The following is a 22,749-nucleotide window of genomic DNA, read 5'->3' as shown; positions in this document are numbered from 1 at the left end:
TGGTCATCGGTCCCTCATCTCTCACCCTCATGCCCCCTGGGGCTTGCACGGCCCAAGTCCGATGCCAGGGACTAGGACGAAAGGATGGCAAGCCCCTGGATTCCTTTAACGGAATTCCCTTTCCGCACCACCATTGGAGGGATAGGCACTTACCCCTCCACCAACCAATTTTAACCAATGCCTAACTGCCAACCTTACAAGTTGTGGCGATTTGCTACGCAGCAGGCAAAAAACCAAATGGCAACAGCCAATCAGCCAAATGGACAAAATTCCTACCAGGCCCCTGCCTCAAAAGCAGACAACCCCATGACAGGCATAGCAAGGTCAGAGAGCAATGAACACCCCCCCCCCTTTTCAGGGAGGGTGGGCGGGTGCCCTGTATTTAAGCCCGCTGACCCCTCCCACCATTTTGTAACATAACAAACTCCCCAGAAACACACTTTTGCCCAATCACAGCTAGTGGCCTTTAACCAAACAACAGTGGGATGGCTGCTGGCCCCCACCGCAACACGTGCTCTCTGTTATGGGGAACAGGCTTTGCCCCACTTACATTTTGCCCCACTTACATTTATGCCCCACTTACATATATTTCATAATGGAAGCAAAACCGGCATACACATGGTTCCAAAATGGTCACCCATTCATGTCCTGACAAGACTCAGAGCTGCTGAGAATTATAGGGATAGAACCACCTAAATTGTATAGAAATTTATCCATGTATGCGACTACAGCGGCAAGAATGTTACTTGCCCAAAAATGGAAAGAAGAAGAAATTCCAGTGAAAGAAGAATGGATACAAAAACTTATGGAATATGCAGCAATGGCGAAACTTACCGGAAGAATAAGAAATCAAGATAGCAAACTTTTTAAAAGAATGGAAATGGTTTATTGAATATTTACAGATAAATTGTAAACAGATAAAAACACTGCCAGGATTATTGAAATAACCTGCAGCTACATAAGAGTATATATTTAAAGAAGATGAATAAATGAGTAAGCTAAGTTAATTTGGATATGCAGAAGATATTAAAAATAAATTTAAGGAACTGCGGAAAGAGGGGGAAGGAAGTCAAGTTTTGAAATGTCAAGATGATTGTAAAATCAGTGAAATGTATATATCTGAAAAGTAATTATTTTTTTAATTAAAAAAAGAAGACTCAGAGCTGCTTAGCTTCTGCAAACCACATGTGTGTTTAGACCTGCGGCGGATCTACACTCATGGTTTTTAACGTTAAGGAAGGGTTAAGGAATGGTTTTTCATAACGTATATGGACATAGGGCGTCCTACTTTTAGTATTCATAATGCATTATTAAAATGTGACACCAGAGGGTTCAGCAGAGCAACCAGGAAAACCACCAGCAGGGAAACAATGTTTTGACTATATAAAAAAACCAAGGGAAAAAAAGCTTGAATTAACAAGTATGACCTGTGACGTTTCAAAACGACATATCTAATATCATTCTAATAACATTAAATAGGTCAGTGTAGATCCAGCCGTGCTGTTTCCATTCACTACTCTTTTTGAGTTGTTTTTGTGGTAGTCTGCTGTGATATGCAATAGTTTAACCTCACAAACCTTCCAGGAATTTACAACGAAGGGCAGTATATAAATTCTTAAAACAAGTTTTTTTAAAAATACATGTAAGATGCACATGTAAAGGTATGCTTGTAACATGCTGCCCCTAACTGTGTATGGAGGGTAGAGAACCTAAGAAAAAGGGTTCTCAAAGTGCCCCAAATATTTTTTTATTGCCCAGTGCATTTCGTAAACCAGAAATTCCTTTTTTGGTGGCAATCTTGCTTATTAACAACCTGCAAAAATATAGGGAGAAATTCAACGCTGCACTAAAGCAAGCGTTCTACTTGCTTTCCCAACATAATCATCTACCCTCTGCTTCCCTCGTACGCTGCTCTGGGAGTCTCTCCTGACCCCTCCAGAGTTGATTTGGGGAGCATGTGGGAGAGGAGAAAGGGGAAAGCCCCCTTCTTTCAGCAGGAAACCTCTAGCTGGCTCCCAATATCAGATCTGTTTAGTAGAACCTACCCTACAGAAGAAGGAACGCTGTGGGTTAAACCACAGAGCCTAGGACTTGCCAATCAGAAGGTCGGCGGTTCAAATCCCCGTGACGGGGTGAGCTCCCGTTGCTCAGTCCCTGCTCCTGCCAACCTAGCAGTTCAAAAGCACGTCAAAGTGCAAGTAGATAAATAGGTACCACTCCGGCGGGAAGGTAAACGGCGTTTCCATGCGCTGCTCTGGTTCGCCAGAAGCGTCTTAGTCATGCTGGCCACATGACTGTATGCCGGCTCCCTCGGCCAATAAAGTGAGATGAGCGCCGCTACCCCAGAGTCGGTCACGACTGGACCTAATAGTCAGGGGTCCCTTTACCTTTACCCTACAGAAGAGTAGCTTCATTTTTATTTTATTTTTGGACAAATGCAACCTCCTTTCCACCTCAATTTGTTGGAGGCATAGCCCAGCAGAAGCACTGAAATTCCCGGAAAAAGGTGACGTCTCATGAGGAAATTACTCAGACACAGAATGGCTAGAGGGGGTTGCCTAGACAGATTAAGTTAAGTTAGTTTCCATTTATCTGCTACGCTATTGAGAGAGGAGGAGAGAGGAGCACGAGGACTATCACATTTGTCATTTTGGATGGATCCATTTTTGTGTAACCCTCTGTCAGAGTGAAAGTATCAGCCTATGTACCATTGTCTTGAACTGAGGTAACATTTAACTGTAGTGCATATTATTATTTATTTCTTTTTTCTGTTTATATATTTTACTGCTTACCCTTTTTTGCAGAATCTCAGTAAAAGCAATTCTTTTTAAAAAGAGAGAGTGATGCTATTTAAAAATGCACATTTAAAAAGTAAAAAGTTACTTCTAGACTTGTTTTATATATGTATATATCCATGTACTCAAGTTCATGGTTATGATATTACATTTCAAAGCTATAAAAAATGTGGACGCACAGCCGTGAAAAAGAAATTGAAATGCAGCTCCTTGATTCATTTCTATAATTAAAAACAAAACGAGGCAAAACATAAGATTAGCCTCATCCGCATATGTCTCTCCTACATAAATACATTTTTAAATGGTAATAGGAAGAAATTAATTTCTGGTTAGAAAAATACATTATGAATATTGTGCTCTCATATTGCATGATCACATCCCACACAGATGCTCACAGGACACAACAGCAGAAGCAGACTTTGGTAATACTTGATAGGACAGAGCTCTGAACGAAGCCAAAGTTTGGTGCCCCCAAATGAATATTCTCAATGATGGATCTTCGCAATTTTGTGCTCTGCTAGGCTCAATGTTCTGTGTGGGGTAACTGCCAACATTGCCCTAAATTTGGTGCTGAAAACTGAGCGGATGTGGGGGAACTTTGGCCCTCTAGATATTGCTGAACTACAACTCCCAACATCCTTGGACATGCTTGTTAGGGAGTTGTAGGGCAACAGCGTCTTACCCACATCTGCAACAGAGCAGGTAAAGGTAAAAGGTAAAGGACCCCTGGACAGTTAAGGCCAGTCAAAGGTGACTATGGGGTTGTGGTGTTCATCTTGCTTTCAGGCTGAGAGAGCCGGTGTTTGTCCACAAACAGCTTTCCGGGTCATGTGGCCAGCAGGACTAAACCGCTTCTGGTGCAATGAGACACCATGATGGAAACCAGAGTGCACAGAAATGCCATTTACCTTCCCGCTGCAGCAGTACCTATTTATCTAATTGCACTTGTGTGCTTTCGAACTGCTAGGTTGGCAGGAGCTGGGACAGAGCAACGGGAGCTCATCCCGTCGCAAGGATTAGAACCGCCGACCTTCTGATCGGCAAGCCCAAGTGGCTCAGTGGTTTGGACCACAGCGCCACCCGCACCCCATATCTGCAATAGAGCATTTGGTCATGAGACGTTCATTGCTCGTGCAATTCCCTTCTATGTTACTTCTGTATCGTACTCCCCGCCCCCCGCCTTTGACTTCCCCACTGTTTAAATTTAGATTTGGGTCAAGCCCCTTTTCCTTTTTTGGTTCCATTGTTCTAGAAGTTGAATGCACATTTCTGTAGTTAGATAAGTACTGGCACCTTTTTTTAAAAAAAAATCAAAATGTTAAAAGTGTGGCAGTTACTGTAACAACTTCGCGGAGAGCAATGGCACCTTTTTTCCTATATAAAAAAGCCCTGATAAGGTGGCAATGGTGGCAGTGAATAATTTGCAGAGATGCCATTCATACTGGCAGCCAGTGCTATCTAGAAAAAGAGGTGCCAGAACTCACCATGAATGCCTCCTGTGTTCTCTTATAATGGCAATGGTGCCCACCTGAGAGGTGCCAGAACTGAGTTCTGGCAAGTTCTGGCGGGGGGACAGGGACTTGCTAGCAGCCATAGTATGTAAGCCAGCTGTCCCAAGTCTCTGAATCCAACAAAATTCATTTCTGTCTTATTTATGACCTGAGAAGTTAAAAAACCTTGAAAATGTATACATGTTAAGTGGTCTTTACTCCCTGTCAGGGAACTGACATCGGAGCCAGAGGCGGAGGCAAGGCTCTCAGGTGATGCTGGAGAAGGGCCCAGCAGGGAGAGAGGCAGCTCATCAGCTGGGGAAGGAAATCAGCATAACACTAGGGATAAAGGGGGGCAGATGGGGGAATCGGCGAGAGGGCTCCAGGACTCCTCGCCGGACACCAGCGGGGAGAGCACGGGTCCTCCGCTACCCACACCCTCCCTGCGCAGAAGACTTCCGCGCAGGGAGAGTAGGAGGAGACTTGGCGTCAAACAGCTTTTATGCTGGAAAAGGTTGAAGAAACGCCCACTGACGGATTCTGCTAGCGACTGAAGCAGCCACGAAGTGAAGGGCTGTCCAGACAGAAAACGTTTAACCAGGCAACCTAGCCAGGAGTGGCGGCAACTTACGCACGAGCAACCCCTATTATTATTACACTCCCACTGAAGAAATGAGACTATTCCTGATTTCAGTGATCTCAGGTTTCACAAATGTTCCCCTGCCTCATGCAAGTCAATTGAGTAAATTCACATGCTTAATTGGTTTGCTGACTGTTTGAGGCTATACTGACTTTTTTTTTGCCTCTGAAATACAGCATTCACTTCTCTCTGAAATTAATGCATTCTACAAGCAGCACAGTACCTTGGGTCTAATCTTTTCTCTGCATAACACAATAAAAAGTACTTTTAAAAGTTGTTGGCATAACCAGTAATAGCTTTGATTCTCCACCCCCAGCTCCCCATTTCTTTATTTTTTACTTTCAGAACAATCTTCCATTTTTCTTATCCCTAAATTGCTTTTTAGAAGTATGACTTTTCTCCGTAGGGTTATCTCATTTTCACGTTCCCAGAAATATTGATTTCCACTAACTTAATCCACATCTCAATTTGAGAGGAAAACCTAATCTAGTCACTGTTGGGCTTCTGAGTTATATTTCTTTTTCTCATTCGTGGACTGCAAAGTACTTTATCTCCAAACTGTGCATAGGCAACGTAAGATACAGTCCTGTCTATAGTACATGCATTATTCTGTTATTGCTGGATAACTCTAGAGTTTTATTCAGATTCTATCAAAAAGAGCAGGTATCTATAATGCACACATGCACCTGAAACTCTACTACACCTTACATATTGCATAAAACAGGGAAATAATCTTGCAACTCAAATACCCAAGGGACATTTATCAGCCGTAACCTGTCCTGTTTTAATATGATTATTGTTGAGCTGGTTCACATGTAACAATAAGCCAAACTATGGCTTAGTATGAGTGTGCAAGCTTGAGGGATCCCAGAGACAAGACTGTGGTAGCTGCATTCCGCCTCCAGTCTTCCTCCTGCTGCATGGATGTACGCCAAGTGATGGCTTGACTTAGCATGCCATTGAAACCCAGGCTCATGCTTTGTCGCTCTCCAAACAAACCACAAGTTGTAAATCCTAGAACAAACCTTGGTTACAGCTTCAAGGATGCAGGTGGCACTGTGGTTTATACCACTGAACCTCTTGGGCTTGCCGATCAGAAGGTCAGAGGTTTGAATCCGTGTGATGGGGTGAGCTCCCGTTGCTCTGTCCCAGCTCCTGCCAACCTAGCAGTTCCAAAGCACGCCAGTGCAAATAGATAAATAGGTACTGCTGTGGTGGGAAGGTAAACAGCATTTCCATGCACTCTGGCTTCCGTCACGGTGTTCCATTGTGCCAGAAACAGTTTAGTCATGCTGGCCACATAACCCGGAAAGCTGTCTGTGGACAGCTCCCTTGGCCTGAAAGTGAGATGAGTGCTGCAACCCCATAGTGGCCTTTGACTGGATTAACCATTCCCTTTCCCTTTTTTTACAGCTCCTGGTTTGAATGGAGCAAGACAAGGCATGAACAGACCCTCCAATTGTGCCTATTTTCCAGGGACAGTCCTGGATTTACAGAAACCATACCGGTTTCTCAGTTGATCATGGAATGTCCCTAAGGAAACCATTTATGGAGGAGAGAAATCCTGTCCCCCAATCCAAGGAGATATGTGACTATACAACCTTTAGAAGGCAGCCCTGTATAGGGAAGTTTTATTTAACATTTAATGTTGTATTATATTTTTATAGATGTTAGAAGCTGGCAACCTAGTCAGATATGCAGGGTATAAATAATAAATTTATTATTATTATTATTATTATTATTATTATTATTATTATTATTATTATTATTATTGAATAGGGCATCCCTATTTCCATCAGAGAAATGTTAGAGGGTATGAATGAGCATAGCTGTCAACTTTTAACTTTTCTTGCGAGGAATCCTATTCAGAATAAGGGAATTTCCCTTAAAAAAAGGGAAAACGTTGACAGCTATGTGCAGGAGCCTCAGTTTGGATTGCATGATAAGCCAAAGCATGGTTTAGTTTACAGCAGTGCAGGAGGAGGAGGAGGCAGAAGGAAGGAAGGAAGGAAGGGAGGGAGGGAGGGAGGGAGGGAGGGAGGGAGGGAGGGAGGAAGGAAGGAAGGAAGGAAGGAAGGAAGGAAGGAAGGAAGGAAGGAAGGAAGGAAGGGCAAAGTGACTGTGATCTGGCTTATTCCCAGCTTGGCTTAGCAATATGTGTGAATCAGTTCATTGTTGCAGCATGTATCACAATCCTGTTGTATGTTTGCTTAATTAAGTTTGCATTGATTTGCAGGCATAACAACACATAAGCGGTACTAAACACAGTTTATACGATCGGTCTCATGGGGCTTTTCAGATCAGGAAGTGTGGGCAACGGGGGAGACTGAGGAGATGTTTACTGAAAAGAAAAGTTTATCCACCATCCTCGGCCACCTTGCAACAAACAATAAGGTCAGGTCAAAATCCTTCTGCCACAGACTATCTAAAGAAATTCTCTTTTAAAAAAAAAAATAATATTTATTGCTTTTACAACAATTTGAACACTTACAAAAGAAAAAACAAAGAAAAAAACAATACATTATAATACAAAAACACTACACAAAATTTAACAAAACAAAACAAAAACAATTTAAAAACACATCAAAGGAAAGAAGAAGAAAAAAAGAAAAAAACTTCCAATATCTTATTTTTCTTTCCCATATTTCCACGGCCTCCTCACAACTCCCTTTTTGTATTCCACTTCTATTAATTACTTCAGCAATTCCTTACCATCTTCCCGTTTTCTATCCTATAATTATCTTAACACCTTTTAACCTTATTTTCCTTTAATACTCTATTAATCTATTTATACTTAATTCCTTATAACATTTCTACTGAAGCCATATAATTTCATTCCAACATTCTTCTAACATTCATTAATTTTACAATATTTCTATAAATAGTCTTTAAACTTTTCCCAGTCTTCTTCCACCAACTCTTCTCCATGGTCTCGGATCTTGCCAGTCTTTTCCACCAATTCCGTCTAGTCCATCAACTTCATCTGCCATTATCCAACACTTCAGTGATTTTAAAAGACAGCCATTCTCTCAGGCAGCAAAAAGCAGTTGATTCACAACAAAGTTTAGGTGCCTGGCAGGGCAGGTCCACCTCCTTCTTTAACATCCGTCAATATCTTAAGTTTTACTTGAGGCTTCCTGCCCTGCCAAACCAATCCAGGAACATCCCTCTGCCACCTCCTGAAACAATCCCTCCCATCCAAAACTTGCACTTTTTGACACAAAAGCAACATCCCTGGCAACACAGAAACCCTCATCCCCACCACAACAGCTCGGCCCAACCATAACAACTTCAGATTTGTCCATATTTCCCCATCCCCCTTCTCTTCAATCCAACGTCCTTCACAGTTACCCTTAAGTAAATTCACGTTTTTGGCGGTCCTACTGACCCCCAACAAGCTCTCTTTCTCAGCCGATGTTGATCCTGTCTCCTCCTGAAGCTCTGTCAAACTTTCCTTTCCCAGTTCTGGTGGGGTTCTGATCCTCAAATTCATCTGTTTTTCGTTAAGCTCCATCATAGCAAATGTCAGCTCATGTTCGTCAAGTTGCTTTTGAATGTATGGGGCTCTCTCACACTCCAATTGTGTTGTTTTACATTCAGCAGCAAAGGTTTTCTCCCTGACTTCATCTGCAGTTTGCCGTATTAAAGTAGATTCCTGTGTCAATTTCTGGGTGATTTCTGTGTTGGTGTTCACCTTTTGTCTCAGATTATTTAAACTTTCTACAATTAATTCAATTTTATTATTTGCAGCGTCCGCTTTCACATTCATCACTTCTGTTTTCTTGTGAAGCTGTTCCAGCGAGTCATTTATTTTCAATAATGCGACCACTAAGGCCTCTTCTGTTGACATTTCATCTGTTCTTTCCTTTCTATTTGCCATAACACTTAAGAAATTCAAGGTCAATCCCAGAGTCACACAGTTTTTATCTTGCAGCTGGAAACTCCCCTAGCCCAGCTCTTATAAAGTAACCAATTTCAGAAACTTCCACTAGGGGGAAACAGTTTCTATTTGTAATAGTCAAGAATGTCACCTTTAAGCGCAACTCGTACAATCCAAAGTTAGTTTCAGTTTTCAGTTACTTTATTCCTCCTTTTTAGAAGCAGCCGGAGACAGTAGAAACAATATATCTCTCTTATTTTGCTAGCTGTCAAGGAACGTTCTAAGTGCTGTCAATGGACATTCCAAAACGTCAGTCCTACTAGCAGCCCGTTTCCAGGGTCAGAGCGGCAGTATTTTAACTCTCTTTACTCTCTCCTGCAGGCATACTCAGTCCACAACTCCCCCCCCCTTCTCCTGCCTCCAAGGGGGATTTTATACTCTTTGCCGATGGAAATTTAATCTTTTACAAAAGGCTTTCCAAGACTTCAGCTTACAGACTCCTTGCCTCAGTCTATTTACAAATAGGGAAGGCGGACTTCCTGTTTTGAACCTCCCCGTTTCGATGCCAAATTAAACGTTTAAACTCCTATTCTCCCGTATCAGCTCTACTTACGGGTAATTACTTTGGAGTCAAATTGTCCACAGGAAAAAGTCAGTGCTCTCTGGCAACAGCTATGCGGCTTCGCTCCGTGGAAGAAGCAGACAATTCGAAGCACCGCACCACTCACCCCACATCGCTCCAGGTCCCCGAAATCGGGTTCCCCCGTGAGTAGGGGAGGCGCAAAAGGTGCCGGCCGAATCCCACGTTCACAGGCTTCTCCCGCCTGTGATTTTTACGGGTCTCCGCCTTCGCCGCAGCAGTACAGACCCAAATTCCCACGGGGCAAGTTCCTCCCGATCAGAGGAACTCCGCCATTGCCGGAGGCACCAACCCGGAAGTCCTATCTAAAGAAATTCTCAAGCAACTTGAGAATGAAGCAGAAAGATGGAAGCCTCTTTTGTCAAAGAAGGAAAACATCTGTAATAAGGGATGATGTTATAGGATTGGGGGCCCTATTATTATTATTATTATCAATATTATTATTATTATTATCATCATCATCATCAATATTATTATTATTCTATTAGAAATCTGAAGGGACAAGAAATTAATCAGTTCAGGAACAGAATGCAATTGCAGGCCTTGATAAGCAATGTGTCCAACTAAGGCCTGAATATCCACTATCTATCTATCTAATCACACAATTCAATTTCAGGGAATCTAAAGTCTTTTATGCTCAGTAAAGGTGCACCTATGCATTACAAAACAACAATAAGAACCCATAAGGCTGTCTGGCATTGCTCCTCCCTCTTCTTCCACATCATTCAAGGCAACTTACCTTTGCCCTGATCATTTTCATTTTCATTTATTCAGCTCCATCACTCAGTGATGTCAGATCAACAAATGAATTGAATTAGGCATCATAGAGAAGATGGAACCCAATATTTGACTCTGCCCCATTTGTGTTACATGCAGTTTTGACCACACTTGCTTTATTGCACCATTTGACCGAGCTATGACAATCCGACGTGTTATTTTACCCAAATTGTCAGAGATAGAGCAGCTCATTGAGGGCGCCGTCCAGTTACTCTTGACTGGTAATTGCATGAGATTTCTGAACAAAGGGAACATTGGGAAAATGTAATGAGGAGAATAATAGAAGCCAAAAAACAAAAAGAACCTCCTGCTACAATTTAGTGCATTTAATGAGCCACAGAGAGGGATGCAATTCTGTAATGGAAAATTTCTAGCTCTTTTCACTTCTGTACTTAACTGCTGGGCCAGTTCAGCAAATTAAGTGTTTAGACACCCAGGTAGGAGATACAGATGGGGGGAAATGAATGGTTTTGCTAGTATGGAAGAAAGATAGACAAGATTGTCCCATTCTAAAACACTGCTGGGCTTGGCACAAAAATGGGTATACAGTGGTACCTCAGGTTACAGACGCTTCAGGTTACATACGCTTCAGGTTACAGACTCCGCTAACCCAGAAATAGTACCTCGGGTTAAGAAGTTTGCTTCAGGATGAGAACAGAAATCGTGCGGCGGCACGGCAGCAGCAGGAGGCCCCATTAGCTAAAGTGGTGCTTGAGGTTAAGAACAGTTTCAGGTTAAGAACGGACCTCCAGAACGAATTAAGTACTTAACCCGAGGTACCACTGTATCTCAAAAGCTGATAGACACATTGGAATTGGTAGGATCTACTAAGCAGCTGGAATAAAAGTTGTACAAGGGACTCGTAATTTTCTCCCCATTCCTGATATTTTTTGTTAGAGAAATTACATTTTCTGTTAGAGAACTTGCTGCATTACAGCCATGTTTAGGGATTTAAACCACCATATTTTGTTAATCAATGCTGTGAATTTGATTGTGCAGTGAATTAAGTACGTAACCAGAGGTACCACTGTACTGTAAGTGTAAATGCATAGAAGGTTTCTAGCACATTTGAGAGCCGTGTGGATCCTTCTCTATGGCCGAGGAAAGGGCTGAACCGAATGAACTTTTAGTAACTACTGTTTGTTTGGTATTCTACATTTTCCCAACTGGGCTGGTACATGATGATTGCACATGTTATTACACATCACTTAGGCAAAGCACTGTGTAAATATGATAATCGCTGCCACCTGGTTTTCTTGCTTTGTAAGTGCCCAATTACAGGATTAGGGTTGCTTACATGGATGGGAAGCCAACTAAGTGATATTTTGGAACAGGAGGTAACCTGAAGCTAAACGAACAAAATCCTGGAAGGTCTTTATGCCTTCACAGATGTATTCATCAAGCAGATATGAAAATGTTAAGCTACTGCCCCAATCACAGTATAAGAATAGTTGATTTACTTATTAGAGCTGGTAGATACTCAAATGATTTTAGACTCATTTGATGATACTCCACTTGAAATGAAATTTATTGTTACGAAGTCACGCAATGATTAAGAATTGTTACTATTTCAATTGTGGTTCGAGGACCCGATCCCCGCTTAGTGGAATGAAGACACACGGACACGTAATATAAGGTTAATGGGCAAGAAAAGGCTACAACTTCATTGATTACAGCAAGTGAAAAGGCATTGGCTTAGGCACTGGATCACGTCACTTGACTCCACCCACTCGGAGAGGGGTGAGCCTAAAATGGGGGTTTATTCACCAGTAGGTGGAGCCTGTGGATGCTAATCCAACTATAAGCTCTCCCCTGATGTCACCGAGGGTCGTGCCATGGCCCCCTGCCACACAGGCATCGGACAGGATCCACAACCACCGGATTCCTTTAACGAAATACCCAAAAATTGAAGGCGTAGGCAATGGCCACACATAGCCCTTTCACACACCACAAACACATTCCAATGCCTAACCTACCCACCAATACCGAGAAAGTTGTGACGATTGCTACGAGGTAGGCGAAAAAACCACAAGGCCTAATGCCAGATGGAAAAATTCCTACCAGGCCCCCTGGACAACATGGGCGACCAACCTAAGGTCCATAGCAAGGCCAAGAGAAAGAACTAAACCCTAAGCTCTAAGGGAGTGGAGGGTGGGTGACTTGCAATGGGAAGGTGGAAAATGAGGCAGAATGGCTGGCGCAGCAGTAAGTTAAACTGCAAACCACGCCCCTTCAAGCCGCCCGATTGGGCGCTTACCTGTGGGCGTGGTGCACCAGCCAGGTGAGTGGGTGTCAGGGGGCTAACGCCCCCTGCTTGAGGCGGGGATCGGATCCCACCCACAACCCCTCCCCTCTTGCAGGAGGAGAGTCTTTAGCATAGAATTTTGGGTTCTGAAAATCATCAGAAACCGCATGGGTGCTGCAATGCAGCTAAATCAAGCTGGGACGTTTCCACTGCAGAAACAGGGACAGATCCTGCAGAGGGATTTTCTGGAGACAGGACAAAAGAAGACTACAATAAAGGGCGGGGGAGGGAAACCTTTGGAAATTCCTTTGTTGTTTTCAGTACTTTGTGTGCTACAAAGTAGTTGCAAACCTCAGGATGTGAACTGGTTTCCTTGAAACGCATGACGTTCTGTTTGCCCTGATGTTTGCGAGTTTTAGTGGTGCTGTTTGTTTATTAGCATTATAAACAGCTTAATATTTCAAAAATCTCTGAACAAAACAAAAATGTAAACCCTCAGCAATATGAAACACATGGAAACACATGGAAGTGAATAAAACAGAAAACCAGAGGTTTCAAACATATCAAATAGAGTCGGCCCCTCAGTGAGGCATGATGAAGCCATTTGCCTTGGGTGGCAGAGCCAACCCCTGCCCCCCTCCTAGCCCAGTCAGGGCTTTGCCCATGCTGCTGCCATAGCTCAGTTGCCCTCACTGCTGCACCCACATTGCTGCTGTTGCATTGTGATGGTAGCACAGGCGCGGATGAGGATGTTGTTGCAAAGGCAGGGCTAGCACCATCACATGCGCAATGGTGGGAGGAGGGACTGGACAGGAAGGAACCATAGATCTGCAGTGGGGGCACCATGGAAGTGGAGTCAGTGGCTTTTTGCCCACAGTGGCAGAATGTCTTAGGCCAGCCCTGGGTTCAATCTTCTGAACCACAGAATTCACTTCAACAAGACCCTCTTCTGGTCTGCATGTAGATTATTGTCTTCAAGTCTTGCTACAATTATGAATCAGGATGTTCAGTTGTAGCTCCTTATCTCCCATGGATTTTACTGTTTGGTGGCAGGGGACTTGCAAACACGTGCAACCCTGATACAATTTATGTGCTGCCTCCTAGAAGTTGTTCTAAAGTTGTAAAGGTAAGGTAAAGGACCCCTGGATGGTTAAGTTCAGTCAAAAGTGACTATGGGGTGTGGCGCCCATCCTGCTTTCAGGCCAAGAGAGCCAGCATTTGTCCACAGACAGCATGAGTAAACCACTTCTGGCACAACACAACACCATGATGAAAGCCAGAGCACATGGAAACACCATTTACCTTACCGTCACAGCGGTACCTATTTATCTACTTGCACTGGTGTGCTTTCAAAGTGCTAGGTTGGCAGGAGTTGGGATAGAGCAATAGTATCTCACCTTGTTGCAAGGATTCAAACCACTGGCCTTTTGATCAGCAAGCCCAAGAGGCTCAGTGGTTTAGGCTGGGATCTTAGGTTGAAGGGTAAGTACCGTATTTTTCGTTCCGGGAGAGGCTGTGCGTGGCTTTGGCAGAAGCCAAGACACCAAGCGGGATGGATCCGCATCACTGTCTTGGCTTCGTTTTTAGCCGCGGGGCTGGGGCGGGGGAAGCCCGAGCTTCCCCTGACCCCAGCCCCCAAAACAGGTCCAGGAGCGGCGGCAAGATTATGCACAACCTCGCCGCTGCTCCTGGAGCTTGCGGATAGCTGCCTGAAGCCCGGGAAGTGCAGCGCTGCACTCCCCAGACTTTAGGCTGCAGGCTGCTGTCTGCAAGCCTTCAGAGTGCTCCGAAGGCTTGTGGATAGCTTCCTGAAGCCTGGAGAGCGAGAGGGGTCGGTGCGCACTGACCCCTCTTGCTCTCCAGGCTTCAGCAAAAGCCTGCATTCGCTCCATAGGATGCACACACATTTCCCCTTCATTTTTGGAGGGGGAAAAGTGCGTCCTGCAGAGCGAAAAATATGGTAAGTAAATAAATTACTATTAGTAGTAGTAATACAGTGCCCATCATCCATGACTATTGGCCATGCTGGGTGGGTCTTATGGGAGCTGTAGTCCAAAACATCTGGAGGGAACCACATTTTCTCTCCATGCCTTGGATTAACAAAGTGCTTTCTGAGGGTTCTGTCCTGAAAATGTCAAGCTACACTGATAGGAGTTGGTTAGCAAGGTTGGGGTGGGGGGGTCTTTAGGACCACTATTTAGGAAACACCAACAATTACTGCATATAGAGTAAAATGGGTAGACCAGAGATGTGGAACCTGAGGCACTCTAGATGTTGTCAGATCACAACCTCCATCAGCCCTTACCACAGCCTATGTTGGTTGGGGCTGATAGTCCAACAACATTCAGAGCCACAGGTTCCCCATCCCTTGTATAGACCAATGTTATTGGAAGAGGTAGGTCTTCTGGGAACCTCTGTATTCCGTACAAAAGCTACCATTCAGTGGATGCTTAATTTTTTTAAACAGCACTAGCTGCAAAGAGTGAAGAATCTAATAATATGTACTGTACACAAACATCTTTTTTAAAATTACGCTTCCCACCAAAACTCAGCACAGCCTTTTTGAAGCTTTGAGGTAGTTGAGAGACAGCATGTGTACAAAAGATCCTAAATATCAGTTACCTAAATTTTGTGCATTCTTTCATCTTAATTCCAATGTGAAAGTCTCTTCATTAATCTCAGCGGGTGCTTGTCGGGCTTTGAGTACACAGCAGGGACCACATGTTCCTGGAAAAAAGCCAGCCTTCCCCATTTCCTTTGCTTGACAAAGTGCCTTGTAAGAATATAGTGTGATGCACACAGAGCAGTCTCAGCTTAACAAAATATTATCCTTAGACACATATATTTCTGAAGAGATGCTGAGTGTTCCAGACATCAGAGGTACAAAAGTTACAAGCTCTTTATGACAATGCTATTTCACTTTTTCTCATCTTGAATAAATAACAGTGTGTGCACATTTATGCTGTAGCACAGAAGGATACCATAGCCCACTTTAAAATATTGAGTGGTATATAGTTTTAAATAAACTACTAAATAGAGCTGGATAAAGTGCAGGAAAGGACAGCTAACAAACATTATTATGGGGCTGGCACAACTTCCCTACAAGAAAAATCCAAAGAATTCTTGGTTTGAAAAGAGATGGCTAATGGGAATAATAACAGAACGGTGGCTTTCAAAATTTATTTGGAGAAGTCTGGGATGCTTGAAATCTTATCTTTTTAAGCTTTATCAGTAGTTCCTCAGTGAGAATATACATTACAGTGGTACCTCTGGTTACGAACTTAATTTGTTCTGGAACTCCGTTCTTAACCTGAAACCGTTCTTAGCCTGAGGTTCCACTTTAGCTCATGGGGCCTCCTGCTGCCGCCGCCATGCAATTTCTGTTCTCATCCTGAAGCAAAGTTCTTAATGTGAGGTGCTACTTCCAGATTAGCGGAGTCTGTAACCCAGGGTGTTTGTAACCCGAGGTACCACTGTACTTATTTGTAAACTACCCCGGCAATATTTAAGGATAGTAAATAAATCCACTGCATAAGAAGTAATCAGTAAAGCTTCCCTGAGAGATGTACACAAGGTGGTAAATCTATGTCTGGACTATATACAAAATAATTCCCCACACACCAGAGGAAAGAGTTCTGGAGTGGCCTACCTGATATATGAGTTCTCTCTGTGCAGAGATTTATCTGTTTAATTTGGTATATAGGAGCATTCAGCCATGTGAACACCCACCTGTAGCCTGACATGGTATAATCCAGACACAAGTTTACTGCATACCCTGCAAGTGTCCCAATTTTTCAGAGACAGTCCTGGAATAACAAAAGCCATCCCAGCTTCTGATTTGATCTAGGAATGTTCCTGTGTCCCCTACTAGTGCTGCTGCCACCGAGCTCAGGGAGGAGGATGAGCCGGCACCTGTGCCAGGCTGATGGCAGTGGCAAGGGGGCACCCCGTCGCCTCTCCATTGGAGGTGGAGCTAGTTGCTCCGGCACCTGGAGTGGCACACATGCTGTGCACCCAGGAGTGGGGTGAGCGGTGAGTGTCCCAGGGGGTGCTGTGAGTTGCAAGCGTCCCAGGGGGGTGCCGCGAGTGTCCCAGGGGTGCCACGAGTGGTGAGCATCCCAGGGGGTTGCCACCGGCTGTGAGCATCCCAGGGGGGTGCCAGAAGTGGCGAGCTTCTCAGGGGCACTGCCCATCCCCCCCAGGGATGACACCCAGGGCAGACCGCACCCACTGCGCCCCCTTCCTCCGCCAGTGCTCTCCACAGCTGCTGCTGTTGCTGTTGCCAGTCTCCTCCCTGGGGCAGCTTGTAGTCGCTGCTAGAGAATGGGAGAGGAGGTGAGAGGCTGCCACTGCCAAGGCCCAACCCCACGTGATGTGCCAGCTTTGAGGGGCAGGCAGAGAGCAGGGCCGTCCTGGGCGGGAATACACAGGGAGCAGAAAGGAAAATGGTTAAAAGCCCAAATTTGGGGATCAAACCTTGTTGAAATGAATTGAAACGCCAAATGTATAAACAGGACAAAATGGAATTATGAGTGATCACATGTCAAAATGATGTGGGCAGACTGGAAATGTCCATCCCTACTGACCAAAGTGGATTATCACCAGTATCCCAGACATACCTGCAAATTTGATGTGGAACTTGTTTTCAGGCTTCAGTATCTGAACGTACAGAGGACAGTTTGGTGCAAAATCTTTGACAGCCCAAGCTCTTAAAATAGTCTGATGATCCTAGGATGAAACAGAAGACGCCATGTAAGACAAACGTGTTTTCTAAAGCTCAAAATGGGAAATAATAATAATAATGGTTGAACTAACAGGTCATTGCTATTATGTTTTAAGAGAACCTTCTTGTTGGGACATATATGTTGGGAATTATCACTCCAGATTTCATTTATTTATTTAGCGTAATGAAAAAGGAATTCCCATGGCTGTCACACCAACAATCAATTATAATAAAAATCACAGGTAGATGCTACTGTCAAGAATAACACAAAGTGAGTGAGACTCGCAGGCTTCTCTCTCGGATAATTTTAATATAAATCAGTTGACCAACTTGGGGTTCCAAAGAAATTTGGGAAACAGGTCAATGTATCCTGGGCCTTGCAACTTCCCTCAGCTACTAATGTTTAGCACTGACATATGGTAAGACTGAGGAATTTGTGACCCTCCAGATGTTGGACTACAACTTCCATCAGTCTCGGCCAGTATAGTCAATGGTATGGGATTATGGGAGTTGTAGTCTGGCAACATCAAGAGAGCCACAGGTAATGTAACAATTACTGTTACATGAACCCATTAAAGTAATAAACAGGATTATAATCCTCTCAATGCAATGGAAGGGTGAGACTGAAATTGAATCAATACAGATTTACGTAAGGGCACCTAGTAAATGTTTGAATGAGGCAAAAATTGAGTTGGGAGAACTGTTGGCTTGTAGAGTTTCCACTATTTGCTGGTACACCAGCTCTAAATATAAAATAATTGTGTTATTATGGATACTAGCATTGAAATTGAATGCCTGGTAGGTGTCCATGACAGCTACACAACCACATTACAAGCTGAATTTCACCCGTGATGGAGGACATAGTTTCACAGTATAATTGTTTCTCTGCAATGATAGGGGGAAACCACTGATTCTCTAATGCAGCTAATGTAGAACTGCACCATCCATATATGAAATATTCTCCTCAGTTGTAATTCTTAATTGATCCTATCCAATATTAAATGGGCATGAAAGAAACAGAAAATTCAAGAAAACCCTCATTGGACAAAGCGAACAATTTGCCATATATTGGAGATTAATATTTTGGCCTATCATCTCTGCACATCTGTCAATGACCACATGTGATCCCGAGGCAATGTTTGTAATCTGAGGAAAAATTTCTGTGGTGTAGGAAGGACCATTTTAGTAAGAGAGAGTTTTCTTCAAAAATAAACAATCAATTGTGAAGCTGCTCTTGCTATTTAAATATAGTAGAAAACTCAATAATCCCGGGCATTTGTACGGGTTCTCTTAGAGATTGCCCTTAAACATCCTCCTTTCTCCTTATGAGATTGGAAATCCATGCTTAACAAGCGCTCAGCTCAGATTTACATGCATACCATTCTGTTAGAAGAGTGAGCAGCTGTACCCAGTCTTGGCCCTCTGTTGAAATATACAATAGGATCATTTTTGGTCCTATATATATATATATCACATACAAACACAAAACACATGTTCTGATGACATTAATATAAGTCTAGAAGGAAAATTTGTACAAATCAGAAAATTTGAACGAGAAAATCTCTAAAAATTGTTCTAAATTGTTTAGATGAGGGATTGGGGTTCAAGTTAAAGGTAAAAGTACCCCTGACCATTAAGGTCCAGTAGCAGACGACTCGGGTTGTGCGCTTATCTCGCTCTTTAAGGCTGAGGGAGCCAGCGTTTGTCTGCAGACAGCTTCCAGGTCATGTGGCCAGCATGACTAAGCTGCTTCTGGAGAACTAGAGCAGTGCACGGAAACACCATTTACCTTACCCACCAGAGCAGTACCTATTTCTCTACTTGCACTTTGACATGCTTTCAAACTGCTAGGTAGGCAGGAGCTGGGACCAAACAATGGGAGCTCACCCCATTGCAGGGATTCGAACTGCCGACCTTCCGATCAGCAAGCCCTAGGCTCTGTGGTTTAGACCACAGTGCTACCCATGTCCCAACAGGGCTCAAGTTAGAACTATCCTTTCCATAACTTGGCATGCTGATGGAGGATAACTTAACAGAAGTGCTATGTTGGCTATATAATTATTAAATTACCATCTCGAGAAAACATAATGTTAAGCATTTTCAACCAAAATTGTTATAACAAATCACACATACATACATACACACACACACACACACACACACACACACACTTAAATGTATGGGTTGTGTTTGATTAAATTATACAGAGTAGTCCCACTGAAAATAATGGACCTGTTTTAGCCATGTCAATTAATTTCATGGATCTGTTCCAAGTAGGACTAATTTTGAATCAAACCTGAGAAGGATGAGGATGGGTTGGTTGAATTTACTCATAAAAGACCAATAAATTCATCTAGTTTCCAAGAAATTTCATGTGTCTATAGCTATGTATATTTCACTTTCATTTCATAATTCTACAATCAATTACTCTTAGCAAATATAAAGAGCTTGACTCAACAGGACTCAAATCAAATCAAACAGTGCTAATACATTAAAATGCTCCATTTTTGAATTGCTGTTAACGTCTAAAACGTTATTATCGGAGCTCCATATCAGTTTTTTCTCCTTTTTCCATTTTCAAAGTACAATTGATGGTAATTTCTGAGACCTAATGATGCTAAGGAATGAAATGGATTGTATAATCATAAGCTTGCTGGTGTCAGGAAAAGAGATAGAAAGAGCATCACCAGATAGGAAGGGCTTCCTTGGTTTGGTGCCCATATTAAAATCTCAGTCAAAAATTCAGGACCATAGATACTTTCAAATAACAGTGCTAATAATTGCAGTTGGAGTAGAATAAGTCAGTTCTCACAGAGAAATAAAATAGTGATGTAATGGGTTCCAAACCCAAGAATTTGAGGCTCTGCAACAACTATTTGATGGGTGATGATATGTTATGTTAAAATGGCTTCCAAGACTTCCAATGGCTTCCAAGGCAGGAACACCTTTCAGATTTATTCATTTATTAAGTTAAGAATGGTCTGAAAGTGAATAAACCTTCCTGATCCAGAACTCAGAAAAGCAGCAGTAGGTCAGGGTCTGAGACAGAGAGGGACATCTCCCTCACAATTCAAAAGACAAGACCTCCAGGATACAATATATTCCTCAACGTGTCCTAGGTACATTCATAAAGAATGTTCCAGCAGTAATTGCAGGCCTACTGCCTGAGCACGATGCTATATATTAAAAAGTTGCTTCAGGGAAACTCAGAAGCGCTTGATGGGCAGTTTTGCCAGTTATGACATTCTCGGTGCATTCAACAAGAGGAAAATACTAACCAATTCCAGGAACAGAGGCAACAACACAGTGATAGAAGAAAATAAAACACAATGCCCTGGTTCTACCTGAAGAATATTAGGCAACTGAGTTAAGGGACCAGTAAATAGTATATAAAAATGTTGAGTCCCTTGCTCCATTTATACTGCTGATGGGGAAGTCACTGAAATGTGCCTCTTCTCTGTGCCCAGAGGTCCACAGGGTGTAAAACCATTTCCATGAGGGGTGGAAATACAGATTACATTTGAGGATATTTATTCAAACTTATTTCCTTCTATCTAAATGTAAGGTTTTTGGAGATTTGCTGGAAGTAATCAGAAGCATGGTTGGAACTTAGACAAAAAAAAAACCAACCCAACATTGTGCACAATGAGACAATGGTGGTCCAGACCGTGTACTACAAGAGGAGTGGAAGAGAAAGAACGCACACGGACAGGAAATTCTGGGATGTATAGATAGAGCAACATGCTCTCTTACCCACTACAAGTCCCAGAGTTCCTGCCAGCACTTCCAGCGCACAGGAAAAGAAGGGTTGTCAGGACACGGTAGCAAAAAGAAGGGACAGAGCACTCATACAAAAATTGACAACAGGTGTGTTAATTGTGGGACTGAGGCCTCTACAACTCCCCTTCCCCCAATGTCCACTGGGATGGAGCTCAGCTCCCCGCCCCCCAGTCATCACACATGCAACATAACATGCATGTCACACTCACAGAAAGTTCATCACACACGTGACATCAGCCCCCTAATGTTGGGTGCAACTCAAACCCCAAAACATAGGTAGGTGGTTTTTTTCTTCTTCACAAAGCATAGAAGAAGTGAAACCAGATTTCAGAAACAGAGAACAGTGTATAAAAGGGACTGTCTCTCAAGACAGAAGGATGTCAGCAATTGCCTGGGAGGGATTTTTAAATTTTTTTTTAATGTCCTCAGATGAGCTATGGTTGCTTCCACACACCACATCTACACCAAAATATATATCTAGTAGAATTTAAACCCAGGATTATTCATGCCCTACACAAAATATTGTGTTCCTAGAACAAGCAGCTAGATCCCAACTTTCCAGAGCACGTCACACTTAATACTTTTTCCGTATAAGGCTTAGAATGGCCTTTCCCAAGACCCAGTGGTATGTTTATAGAGAAAGAGGTGCCATAACATGAATGCCTCTATTGTTCTCTTATAATAGCAATGGTGCCCACCTAAGAGATGCCAGAACTGAGTTCTGGCAAGTTCTGGATTAAAAAAAGGCCTGCCAAGACCTAGGAATGCTACATGAACCAACAATGTGAATTGATATAAGATAACTCAATACCTGCATATACTTGCAAGGGACATGTTATCCTATTTTCCCTGAGTGCTTTCAAGGACTGTTGTTTTTTAAAAACTGATTTTCTTATTGGAGAAGTTACAAATCAAATAACTCCAGTAAATACCTAAGTATGTATAAAACTATATCTATAGATCAGAGAAACTAGAAATGGAAAAAAATGAAATAAATAAAATAATTACAGTACCCCCCCCCAGGGTGTTTCATAATCATCTGTACTCTCCATAACATTTGTTCCAAAGGCTACAATATGATCTGCACATTCATATTGATAAAATGGTTTGTTCCCACTTCTTAAAAATCACCCGTGAATATTAACAGTTTGAATAAAACCCATCTTCATTTATGTTCAAAATGTGACACATTTTCTTTTTTTAAAAAAGAAAGGAAAATTCTCCCAGTGTGTGTGTGTGTGTGTGTGTGTGTGCGGAATATGAAATACTTAAGAGCCAAGGCATTGGCTGTATTTAAAAATGATTCTTATATTAGACATGCACTGAGAACTGTCTTCAGTAGCCCTTCATGGAAAGACAGAATGGTCATCTAGCAAATTTGTCTCCAAATTTGCTCCCCTAGGTCAATGCCGTCATAGCTGGAATTGAACAAGCAGGCCTGGGAGACAGAGGACTTCACAGTTTGGGGTTCCTGGCAAGGGCTGCCCTTCCGTTGACATCCACCTCTGCCTTCAGCCATCTCCTTTGGTGCAAACAAAATCTGAGTTGAGGATGCTGCTGTTGCCAAGTCCCTGCCTTTAGCTTTTCTGAAGCATTTGGCCTGAACTTTTGAGGGTAAGGAATGTGTACCAGGGCAAGGGTGTGTGTCCCTGTTGGCTCCATCCCCAATGTTCCTGGGCAGTGCTCATCCACCCAGGGCGGGGCCATGGGGGCAGGGCGAGCGTCTCAGGGGCGCGGAGTGAGCCGCCCATGGCGGCTGCTTCTTGGGCGGGGGAGAGG

The 22,749-nt window shown here is 43.1% G+C and overlaps 1 protein-coding gene across 8 annotated transcripts in view; it reads right to left on the bottom strand.

Annotated features, from left to right (window-relative positions):
* KCNT2 (potassium sodium-activated channel subfamily T member 2) overlaps positions 1 to 22,749 on the bottom strand; it is a 233,659-nt gene that overhangs the window by 57,552 nt on the left and 153,358 nt on the right. For all 8 annotated transcript variants that reach the window (XM_081194326.1, XM_081194323.1, XM_081194328.1 and 5 more), the window contains one exon: positions 17,087 to 17,195. In XM_081194326.1, the coding sequence (XP_081050452.1) occupies positions 17,087 to 17,195 (109 nt within the window). The remainder of the gene's footprint in view (positions 1 to 17,086; positions 17,196 to 22,749) is intronic.

The sequence above is a fragment of the Podarcis bocagei genome, assembly GCF_964188305.1.
Source record: "Podarcis bocagei genome assembly, chromosome: 5".
NCBI lineage: Eukaryota > Metazoa > Chordata > Lepidosauria > Squamata > Lacertidae > Podarcis > Podarcis bocagei.
This window is presented reverse-complemented; position numbering and strand designations above follow the sequence as displayed.